The sequence below is a fragment of the Pelobates fuscus genome, chromosome 1, assembly GCF_036172605.1.
Source record: "Pelobates fuscus isolate aPelFus1 chromosome 1, aPelFus1.pri, whole genome shotgun sequence".
Classification (NCBI taxonomy): domain Eukaryota; kingdom Metazoa; phylum Chordata; class Amphibia; order Anura; family Pelobatidae; genus Pelobates; species Pelobates fuscus.
In genome coordinates, this window is record NC_086317.1 from 351,457,005 (window position 1) to 351,469,260 (window position 12,256).

Below are 12,256 nucleotides of genomic sequence, written 5' to 3' on the forward strand. Positions count from 1 at the left end.
TTTCCGTGCCTTTGAAGTGGGTCTCCTGGAGGAAGGCGACTGAGACTTTTTCGGCCCATAGAGTTCGCAGCAGGTGAGATCTCCGCTCGGGGGCATTCAGACCCCTGGCGTTACCCGTCCAGACATGCAGAGGGGCGGGCGTGAACCCCGACCCCATGGCCCCGAGCCTATCAAGGGAGGGGGGTGGGTTAGGGATGGGTGTAGGGAGGGGGAGGTTTGTTAGGTCCAATACAGACCTGTATGAGTCGGCACCTGTGGCGGGGATGTCGCGTGCGGCGCCCGATAAGAGCGTCCCACGCCCCCCCCGTCAACCTTTGAGTGGTGCCTGTCAAGGGGTACTGGTCCCTTGGAGCACAGTGGCAGGCAATAGACAGTATATGAAAAGAGTGTAATCAAAACTATAAATAAGTGCTTTTCTCTTTAGAAAAGTAACAATCAGAAAGATAAACCAACTATCACTCACCCCCCTGGCCAGTGGGTCTTGACTTTACGGGAGGCATATGGTTCCGGTCAGTGGGACATCGTTTTGTGTGTAAGTTGTAAGTGAATGTGGGCGGTCGTCTCAGGGTTGGGTCCCTAAACTCCTGGGGGCATCTATCATTCTCAGGGGGGGCAAGTCCACCGGGAAGGGTCGGGTCTGTCAGGGTTCTGTCTCTTTCTAGTCACATGCATATCGGGTCTCTGGACGCAGCCGTCGGTGTGAGGGGTGGCTCATATCCTCTACGTTGCGTATTTGTGGGGGTCCTAGGGGGCCTGGCTGAGCGGGGCGTTGTCGCTCGTCTAGTGTCTATGCGTCGCTGTTTCTCACTACTCCGTCTCCCGGGCTTAATCATATATGCGTGTCTAGTGTGGGCCTTCCGGTCCCTATCCTGGTTTGTCGCCTCCCCAAGTAGCAATCAATCATCTCTTGTGGGTGTCCCTCGGTCTAGTACCACAGAACATGTCAACAGATATTATGCATTAAAGCTCCTGAGCTCAGGATACGTTTCCCCCTCTCCCTCAGATACATCAGAATATCATACAACATGTCCAACAATGCATATATTTTGTGCTTGAGCCCCTGCGGGACAACTGTTTCCAATAGCTAGACTGAAGTAATCCCCCTTCCCTGGGTTGAGCCATCTCTAGACCTTATGAGAGGGCTGGCGGCAGTTTAATTACATTGTCAAAATGGGGGCCTCAGTTCGGGGCTATGCCAAGAAAGACAAAAAAAAAACGTGTTGGGTTACTGCATCGCTGCCGTAATTGTAGTGGTTCCGCATGTATGCGTCCCTCAGGCAACATCATCCCTTCGTCCCCCCACCCAAATCCCCCAACTGGAGGCTGTATGTGTAGGCCACCCCGCCTGTGTCCCCTGCGATCAGTGATGGCAGCTCAGGGTAATAGCACAGTTCCCTGTGTCCCACAGTTCCCTGTGTCCCTTTCAAGCCCAGGGAGATGGGGAAGCAGTTGATGGCATTAAGTCCCCCTGTCCCTCTCCCTCCCCAAGTGTCCAGACCCCCCCCGTTGCCTTGTGGTCTCTCTTGCCCATTAGTATGTCCCCCCGTGTGTTCAGGACTCACCAAATCCCCTTCTGAACGGGCGCTCCTTGGAGATTACTCTTCCGGGCCTTCCGGGCCCCCTCGTCGACGCAGTAGGGCGTTGTTGCCGGGTACAGGTGCCGGAGGGTGCAGCGGAGCTAGAGGATCTCGTCGTGTTGCAACAGCTTCCTCCAGGATCCAGTTCCTAATTCTAACAGACGGCAGGCCCAGTGTTCGCAGCATGCGTGGAATATCTTCCGGCCAGCGGGCTGTGAGCCAAGCGTTACCGTGTTTCACTTGGAGGCTGAATGGGAAGCCCCACCGGTATGGTATACGTTTGTCACGGAGGGTACTCGTCACCGGTCTCAGGGCCCTTCTGGCGTCTAGGGTGAGGCCGGACAGGTCCTGAAAGAGTGAAATGTCAGCTTCGTGGAATCTGATAGAGGTCTGTTCCCTTGCTGCGGCCATTATTTGGTCTTTCACGCCCTGAGAGGTGAGGCAGCATATCACATCTCTGGGCCTGCCATCTTGTCTCTGAGGGCCTAGTGCTCTGTGTGCCCTCTCCATGCGGAATGTGTCCGGGGCCTGGTCTCGCAGTAGTTGGTGAAATAGGGCAGTCAGCGTTGTCTGGAGCTGATCTGTGTCCGCTTCTGGTAGGCCCCTGATCCGGATATTGTTGCGCCTACTCCTATTCTCCAAGTCTTCCACTTGTCTGCGCAGCGTTAGGAGCATGTTACCTTGTCTGGTAACCGCTACCTCTGTAGCTCTGTGGTGCTCGTCGCATCCATGGGCTGCTGTCTCCATTTCGTCCACTCTTTGTTCGAGCGCAGTCAGGTCTGAGCGCATTTCAGCGAGCTCACCACGCATTGCGGCCCGGATTTCCTGCACTAGAGTGCCAGTGTCTGCTTTGGTAAGCATGCTGGCAGAGATGTGTGCCAGTTCGGTTCTGATTTGGGCAAGTTCACTAACCGGGGCATCTTCTGTGTGAGGCTCTCCCGCGCCCTCCTTGCTTGGAGAGGCGGGCGCCATTTTGTGCTCACTGTGCTGTCTCCGCGTGTCGGCCGGTGTAGCGATGAAATCATCCATCGGGCCCGTGTGTCTCCTCGGTGAGTCTGTTCCCACTGTCTCAGCTGTCTGCTGCTTCTTATTGCGGACCATTTTCTCCCGTTTTCGTAGCTAGTTTTCGCTGTTTAGGCGGCCAGGGGTGCGGAGCTCTTTCAATGTGTGTCCTGCACCATGCTCGTCCAGGCCACGCCCCTCTTTGTGACATATTCATGACCAGGTCCGACGCTTGAATATTCTTGTTCCCTGGAACTTTAACATTGGCCAGATCTCTCCTGTCAGGTCAACGTCCTTTCTAGGGGTTCTAGGTTACAGTCCATAATTGTCATGCTTGCTACAAGTAAAGGAAAAGTGTCTTAAAGTACCACTATAGTGCCAGGAAAACAAAGTTGTTTTCCTGGCACTGTAGGGTCTTTAGGCCCCCCCACCCCCAGGGTCCCACTCTCGCCGGGCTGAAGAGGTTAAACTCTTACCTTTCTCCAGCGCTGGGCTCCCTCGGTGCTGGGGAACTCTCCTGCCTCTTCCGACGTCAGCGCCGAATTTCTCAATGCTTTCCTATGGACGTCAGCGTCTTCTCACTGATTTTTCACAGTGGGAAGCGCCTCTAGCGGCTGTCATTGATACAGCAACTAGAGGCTGGATTAACCCTAGTGTAAACATAGCAGTTTCTCTAAAACTGCTATGTTTACAGCTGCAGGGTTAACCCTAGATGGACCTGGCACCCAGACCACTTCATTGAGCTGAAGTGGTCTGGGTGCCTATAGTGGTCCTTTAATTCCTTAAGGACCAAACTTCTGGAATAAAAGGGAATCATGACATGTCATGTGTCCTTAAGGGGTTAAGCTCCTGCATTGCAATTTGGCAGTCATTTCCTGCACATTGTGCCTTTTTAATTTGTTATTCACAATTTGCAATATATCATTATTTCTGAGGTGGTGTTAAGTGCATTCAAAACATAATTTGTAGGTGCACATGAATAGGATATTGAATATAAAATAATATGTTGATTTCTGAATGTGAGGTTTATTAGAACAGATGCCTACATTTTCTTTCTGCAATGTTGGCTGCAGAAGAAGAGTGTTCCCTCAGCCAATCATAACCATCAAAGTATTTTCAGTATGTGAACTGCAAATATCCCAGAAACCCTTGCAGTTATTCTGGAGATTTGTATTTATAGCTTTTAGATATCCTTGAACTATTCTGCTTCTAAGAGAACTGACGATGTCCTTTGGTACAGTTTGTACATTTGGCTGAGGTCTTATAGAACATAATATAACAGAGGGTAATATTTCTGTTGGAGAGCCATTTCAGGCACCAGAAGTTAGTTTTAAACATAAAATGTATCCTTATTTAATTTTTTGAAGGAAAAAAAAAAGACTTTTCTTAAAAACCTCTTACCCCATAACACCATCCTGTTTTGTTTTGGTTTTCTGCTCATCTCAAAGCACAAGTTGTATTCCCTCCCAGTAGGAACTTTCCACTGTCTAATTTTTCACAAGTCCCTCACTCAGTGTTTTCTCATTCTAGAGCATTTGCTGCTCATTAATTTATCTTTTTCCTCGTGAATTAGAATCTGTATCTTTCTCCTTCGCTTGAATGAGAAATCATCATGTGTATATGTATTGTCATACAAGTGTGGTTGCTCAGTAAGTCTCTTTATAATTATAGAAAGATGAGGAATGGATGAAACTTCAGCCCATTTAGAGAAATGTGGAATGTTGGACTGGCTTTCAATGCTGAAATTGGATTTAAAGGACCACTCTAGGCACCCAGACCACTTCAGCTTAATGAAGTGGTCTGGGTGCCAGGTCCTTCTAGGGTTAACCCATTTTTTCAGAAACATAGCAGTTTCAGAGAAACTGCTATGTTTATGAATGGGTTAAGCCTTCCCCCTATGTCCTCTAGTGGCTGTCTCATTGACAGCCGCTAGAGGCGCTTGCGTGCTTCTCACTGTGATTTTCACAGTGAGAGCACGCCAGCGTCCATAGGAAAGCATTGTGAATGCTTTCCTATGTGACCGGCTGAATGCGCGCGCAGCTCTTGCCGCGCGTGCGCATTCAGCCGACGGGGAGGAGAAGAGGAGGATCGGAGGAGGAGAGCAGGAGGAGATCTCTCCGCCCAGCGCTGGAAAAAGGTAAGTTTTTACCCCTTTCCCCTTTCCAGAGCCGGGCGGGAGGGGGTCCCTGAGGGTGGGGGCACCCTCAGGGCACTCTAGTGCCAGGAAAACGAGTATGCTTTCCTGGCACTAGAGTGGTCCTTTAAGAAAAGGATAGTAAATGTATTCTGTAGTGAAGGGTGAAAAACCTTTTTGAAAAATCATAATTTTTTTTACATTAATTTTTTATAGCAGTTTATTAATCTGGAACAAACTCCTGTGAGTGTTCAAACTTCCTTCTGGTTTGTCTAAACTAAAGTGAGGAGCTGTTGAATGGTGAAAAGGAAAAATCAAATATAGCTGCTATGTAAGAAATGTAATGATCTGGTTCTGCTTTTTTATAACTTTGAATGGACCAGCAATTATTTATGTTCTCTTATAGTATTTTTCTGACTTGTAAACAAAATCCTTTGCATATGTAATTGGCACAGTAATTGGAAATAACCTATGATAAATCGCTTCACTTGCTTGTTATTACTTTTGTTGTTGTAAAAGGGAAAACAGTCGCAAAAGAAGCAATTCTGATCGAGATAGTTCTTCCATGCAACACCTCTTCAGATCAGGAGGGCAGGAACAGAAACAAGAGGTCGATATTCCACCGAGTCGTTTGAGTGGAAGCAAAATTCAAAATACAAAAAACACCACAAGGTAAAGTGGTTAGTTTTTAGCATGATCACAGAATGTGGCTATCTTCATGAAATAGAACATGAGACTAGACCTACTGGAAAATGTGTGTGAATAGTCTACATTGGATTACATCACACTACCTTGCAGTCATCTGCTAGTGAGAGGGTCATGTTTTGCACTGTTTTTCTATATGTTGTGGATTGATTCCCATTTACACCCAGCTACATAAACAGTTAAACTGAAAGACTGGCTGAGCATCATTGAAAGTAAAGTACATAACATTTGCAATGTAAAAGGTTATCTATCACTTTGCTAAATCTTCTACTGAAAAAATATCAGAGGAATGACTATTTCTCAAAGGCCCACTATAGTGCCAGGAAAACAAACTCGTTTTCCTGGCACTATAGTGTTAATAGGTCCCCCCCACCCTCAGGGTCCCCCTCCTGCAAGGCTCTAAGGGGAGGAAGGGGCTAAATTCTTACCTTTCTCCAGTGCCGGGCTCCCTCGGCGCTGGGGACTCTCCTCCTCCTTCCGACGTCATCGGCTGAATGCGCATGCGTTGCAAGAGCCGCGCATTCAGTCAGTCCATAGGAAAGCATTTCTCAATGCTTTCCTATGGACGTAAGCATCTTTTCACTGCGAAAATCACAGTGAGAAGCGTGGAGGCGCCTCTAGCGGCTGTCAATGAGACAGACACTAGAGGTTGGATTAACCCATATGTAAACAGCAGTTTCTCTGAAACTGCTATGTTTACAGCTGCAGGGTTAACTCTAGATGGACCTGGCACCCAGACCACTTCATTGAGCTGAAATCGTCTGGGTGCCTATAGTGGTCCTTTAATCATATTGAATATTTATGAAAAGTTTTATTAAAATTCCATCACAATTAAAAGGTAGACATGAGCTATGTTGATTTACTTGTAACTTTAGGGAAATAAAGACCGTCCTGGAATATTGAGTTTTAGAATTCCTTGCATTTTTCAGTAGTCATGGCTGACCATTATATCGATTTCATCTCTCTGTACATGTATGAGATCTGTGGGAAATCCTGGTGATTCTTCCATAAATAACAGATTTATAGCCGGTGTACAATGCATTCTCATGAATATAACAGCGGTCCTCACCTTCTTTTGCTAGTGTCCATCGTCTTTTGGTCTTTACCATTGTGGGTCTTTGCAGAAATAACCTGCTTTCAATTAATCGTGTCCAACCTTCAACATACCCTGTTGTTGAATTTGGTCCAAAAATAAGAAAACCAAACATTGAAGTAATATGAACTTTAGCTCCAATGGTCCAAAATCTTTCCAATGTAATCGATATTCTGATACAAAATATAGACTTGTGCATTAGGTGGAGGAGGTCTTTTGGAATCTTATATAAAGTGAGTTGAGACTTCTCGCAAATGGAGGTTCAGAAGCCAAATACAAAGCTAAAGAAAGATGAAAGGCTTTAGGTTAGTATATCTCTGTGCAGGTTCTCCCTCTGTCCCACATACATGAATGTCCTTGTCATCTTGAAGGATCTTTACATTGTGATTGACTTTAAGAATAATTATTCTTTCCTGACTTCTAATTGGAAATTGGATCTCTCTCTGTGGGCACTAAGCTATTCTTATTAGTTATTGTTTATTTGTCTATTTTGTATAGATTAAAAATCTAGCACATTTTAAAGCATCAGTTGACAGGACACTTTAATTCCATATGTCTCACTAAAGTCTTTTTTTCCTCTCAGATTTCAATGTATGACCCTGTGTTTTTTGTGCACTCTAATTGTTTTATAGATTATTAGAGAGCTCTTCTTTGTGCATGCCTGTGTTTTTGTAAATCCTACTGTCTAACAGTTAAAAATTTTTTCCTGTAAATTGCATATCTAAAATATTTACTTTTATGAATTGACTGGCTTACTAATTGTTTAATAATTAACCCCTTATGGACTGGGGCAGTTGTACAAGTTGTGATCAAAACAAAATGTAAACAAAACCTTGAATTTACGCTATATGTCTGTTCAGGCGTAATTCACCTCTTTCATATTAAATGCACCCACACTTATAATATATCATTTTGTTCAGGAGAAACAGGACTTTCATGTCACATCAAATATTTATAAATTAAACATAATAAAATATAAATACAATTTTAAAAAATTAGAAAAATTAAGAATTGCTTTTATTTTTTTTTAGTTCTGTGTGGCATTTTAACTGTAAATGGCATATTATGTTTAGCTGTTACTGCAATAAAATTCACACATTCAGTGAAGTTTCACAAGTAAAATAGCACACCCCCCAAGTACAGGTTTTATAGTGTTTTGGAACGTTAAAGGGTCAAATTTAGCACATTACATTTTTTAGTTTATACACATTGAAATCTGCCAGACTGGTTATGTTGTCTCTGAGATCATATGGTAGCCCCGGAATGAAAATTACCCCCATGATGGTAAACCATTTGCAATAGTAGACAACCCAAGGTATTACAAATGGGGTATGTCCAGTCTTTTTTAGTAGCCACTTAGTCACAAACACTGGCCAAAGTTAGCATTCTAATTTGTATGTGTGTGAAAAATGCAAAAAAACTGATTTGAACGCTTATTTTGGCCGGTGTTTGTGACGAAGTGGCTACTAAAAAAGACTGAACATACCCCATTTGCAATACCTTGGGTTGTCTTCTTTTGCAAATGGTATGCCATCATGGGGATAATTCTCATTCCTGGGTTACCATACGCTCTCAAAGGCATCATAACCAATCTGGTGAATCTTAATGTGAAAAAATGGAAATGCAAGTATTATAATTACACTCTGTAACTTTTGAAAATACCATAACACCTGTACATGCACTGCATGACCCGGCTATTTCGGCCATGTGATCGCAAGGACCCGTGATCACATGGCCCTGGAGGACCGGATCGTGCAGAAAGGGGCTGCCTTGGCACTACCAAGCCTCAATAGCCAACCAGTAACCAGCCTCGTGCTAATGATTTGCATTAAAAATTAAACAGCTGTCCATGAGTGGTTCACTGGCTTTGCATATTTTTCTAAGTTGTGTTTCAAAGCTATTGTATACAGCAAACACAGACTCAAAGGAATCCATGTTTAAAACGGAATGAGGCAAAAATTTGACTTTGTTTTTGCATATGCCTACCCAGAATCCTTTGCAGTAGTAACATCACTGCAAATTTGTCATTTCTATGAAAAAAGCAAGTCTTATGGCTTGACTGGTGTGCAGATTTGTTTGACATTGTATCAACTATCCATAGAGATACGTGTGTGTGTGTGTGTGTGTGTGTGTGTGTGTGTGTGTGTGTGTGTGTGTGTGTGTAAAAACCGATATAATTAGTATCTTGTGATACCTTTTTTTTTTTTTTTTTTTTTTAAATTGGTCTAACAGAATTTCTTTTTATGACAAGCTTTTGGGAGAACCTCCCTTTCTCAAGTCTGAAGCATTTCTGAGCAAGACGACACATAGAATTCAATGTTGAGTTGTGATACAGGGGTTAAAGTGACATGAGTGCAAATAAGACACAGGTTTGAAAGAAAACATTGACAACATTCTTGCAGAGGGTCATACATATCTTTCTGAAGATCAGAGTGAGGGAGGAAAAAAAACCAACAAGCCAATAGTGCAGAAATTGGTACACTTTATATATGTATGTATGTATATATATATATGTCTGTGTGTGTGTGTGTGTGTGTGTGTGTATACACACACACACACACACACACACACACACCTATATATTTATATCCAAACACATGAACTCATATACTCAAATATAAATGCACATTCACATATATAAGCATACATGCGTAAGAATATGGGAAAGGTCTACACACTTTGTTTATGGATAGAATAAACATATTGGAATGCATTTTCAATGATGATATATATGACAGAACAGTAAGATAATGTGGGGAAGTGTTTTTAGTGGGACAGGAAATCCAAATCAATATTTAGTCCTCTATTCTTGCTGTTAAACAATTTGATCATTCTGGTTTCAAAAGTGTTTTTTGGGTTTTTTTTGGGTGGTATTTTTAAAAACCCCTTTCAGTATTTGATTTTTAGGTCCTTCATTGAGTGCCCAGGCTTGGTAAAGTGGTGTCCCACAGGAGTGCAGTATGATCCTTCTTTGTTGTGTTTAATGGACTGTCTGCATATTCATTCTGCCATTTAATTGCTGGGTGGTTTCCCCAATGTAGCATCCTAGGTGGCATTTGGTGCATTGAATCCTGTATACAACAGTGCTGGATGTGCAGGAGTATGAAACTTTAATTTCTTGGGTTTTATTGTTGTGTGTTGTCTCTGCATATGTGTTGACACAGTTTGCAGCAAGGCTTTTTGCATTTACTGGTCACGTTTTCATTATTCTTCCCATCAGTGGGCAGCTTCCTGTTGATTAATTGTTGGTTAAAAGTTTGGTGGTTGTCTGAAGGCCAAAATGGATGTTTCAGAGAAAATGTTTTTCACAGTCTCATCTTCTGTTAACATTGGTTGTAGGTCTTTGATGATTTTCCATATTTCCTCAAGAGCTGGGTTGTAGGTGACCACAAGTGGTACTCGTGTGGATATTTTTTTCTCTCTGTACTGTAGCAGGCGCGTGCGTGGAGTTTTTACAGCAAAATTGATTTGTTTGGTAATAGTCTTTGGTTTGTAGCCTTTCTGTCTCATAGATTGGGAGAGTACATTTAGATGGGAATTACGGTCATTAGGATTAGAGCATATGCGATGGTACCTAGTGGCCTGGCTGTAGATGATGCCCTGCTTAGTATGGGAGGGGTGGAAGCTGGAGCTGTGAAGGTAACTGCACCTGTCTGTGGGTTTTCTGTAAACCGAGGTGTGGATTGTGCCATCGTTACATGTCACAGTGCTGTCCAAGCAATCCAAAGATCCAGTGGAATATTCCATCTAAATGTACTCTCCCAATCTACGAGACAGGCTACATCTATGTGTCGTCTTGCACAGAAATGCTTCAGACTTGAGAAAGGGAGGTTCTCCCAAAAGCTTGTCATTAAAAAATTCTGTTAGTCCAATAAAAAAAGATATTAGAAGATACGAATTATATCTGTGTTTTTTTTTTTTTTTTTTTTTTTTTTGTTTTTTTTTACATGTTCTTCACGGGACTAATACAGCTACAATCTCTCTCTCTCATAAATAAAGTGCATCAAATAGGACATATAAATGATTTTAAAGCTGTCAAATAACTAATAACCATCTTGTTCTATGTCCCCCATATGCGAAAAAATTGTTAAGAAACAGACAAAATAAACAAGATAAGTCAGTGCGACCGGGTGTATCTCCCCTCCCCATATATTAGAAACCATAAGAGAATTAGGGAATTAGACTTTAAACCTGTCCAGATGCATACTCAGCCAGGGTTCATATATATATATATATATATATATATATATATATATATATATATATATATATATATATATTTGGATATTTAGGCAGTGTGTGACTCTCCCAACCTGTATCCAACTTGTTCCCACTCGTTTCCTAGGTCTTTAGACCAAACCGTAAATTATCTAGGTTTAATTACCTTTTCCAAGGTTTTTAGAAAAATATGGGCTTTTTTAATTCTTTATTTTTGAGTGCAGAGTTAAATACATGTCTCAGCGTTGTCACATAACATAAGAGAGAGTAACAGTATATATCACTTCGAGTATGCGTGGTATGCTGCACTTTTTTTTTTTTTTGGAACAGGAGTAATACGAATATACAAACAGGCTTATTAAAATACAGAGTAATCTTGTTTAGTCCTAGCTGGAAATGCATGTCTGTAATTATATAGGCTTGCTATACTTGTGGAAATGTGTGATTGTAAGAATACGTCTCGTGTGCAAATCACATGGAAGGCTCTATAGTAAAAACAAAAAGTAAGAGAAAACAGTACATTCTAAGTAAATACGCTTTTATAGTACTACGATCTTAATGAACCTGAACGCTATTTTCATTTGCTGGGCTATACAATCAAACATGCTAGTCTAGATGATAGACACGTTAAGCTGGTGTAAGACTTGTGTTGCAGTTTACTAATAAACGACCTGTTGCAAAAAGAAAGGTCAGCTGGGTCTATAGCTTGGTCACAGCAGCTTAACAGAAAAGCAGAGGCTTAGTGAGTATTCTAGATACACGTAGAAAAAAAAAAAAAAAAAAAAAAAAAGTTATCAGGGGTTAAATAGGAGTCCAAACTTGAAGGGTACGTCCAAAGTTCAGCTTCCATACAGGATAGCGTCCGGGCAGAAGCACAGGTCACATGGTGTGCGTGTGGGCAACGGCTGGATGCCAAATGATGAGGTAGTCCCTATGTGCCTAGCCGATACCCATTCTGGAGGCCGTGGTTGCTGATCTGGAGCAAGAGGCTAGCGAGGTGCTGGACTGCTGTGGCTCCTCCGGTCCCGGCAGCGGTAAGAGGTTGTTGCTGACTGGGTGCTCGTCTGGTGGCTGAGCGCCTCTTCCCTTCGGATCTCTTTCAGCGGTGGTGAAGAGGCCGGGTATATACCTGTTGAGGTAGGACCCAGGCCTGTGGTGGTGCGTCGCCGCGTGCCATGCGCAGGCCTCCGCCTCTGCTTGCGTGGGGGATGCGTCTGGGCTTTGCCCCTTGGGGCCCTCACCCCGAGTTGGCTCTTGTGGGGGGTCGTGGGTTGTGCCGTCGGGTTTATGCCTGGGAGCTTCCCCGTGCCCCTCCGGCTGTTGCTTACTTGGGACCTTGGCGTGTTCTTGCCCGTCCGCGGCTGCTGCTGTGTAGCTGTGTGTCTGGCTTCCACCTTTGCCCAGAAGTTTGCCATCAGCCTGTTCAAGCGGGTTTCCAGGTCGCCAGTTAGCTGTGTGGGTTCACAGGTTGCGGGTGATTGGACCGGGTTAACCCCCACCGGTCCTGAGGGGGGAGGGGAGGCCCGA

General features: G+C 43.6%; 1 protein-coding gene across 4 annotated transcripts in view; it reads left to right on the forward strand.

Annotated features, from left to right (window-relative positions):
• Positions 1 to 12,256, forward strand: part of RBM26 (RNA binding motif protein 26) — a 68,023-nt gene that overhangs the window by 15,529 nt on the left and 40,238 nt on the right. For all 4 annotated transcript variants that reach the window (XR_010083984.1, XM_063425819.1, XM_063425817.1 and 1 more), the window contains exon 5: positions 5,233 to 5,385. Coding sequence is in view for 3 of the 4 variants with exons in the window: in XM_063425819.1 (XP_063281889.1) it covers positions 5,233 to 5,385 (153 nt within the window). In the remaining variant the exon portion in view is untranslated. The remainder of the gene's footprint in view (positions 1 to 5,232; positions 5,386 to 12,256) is intronic.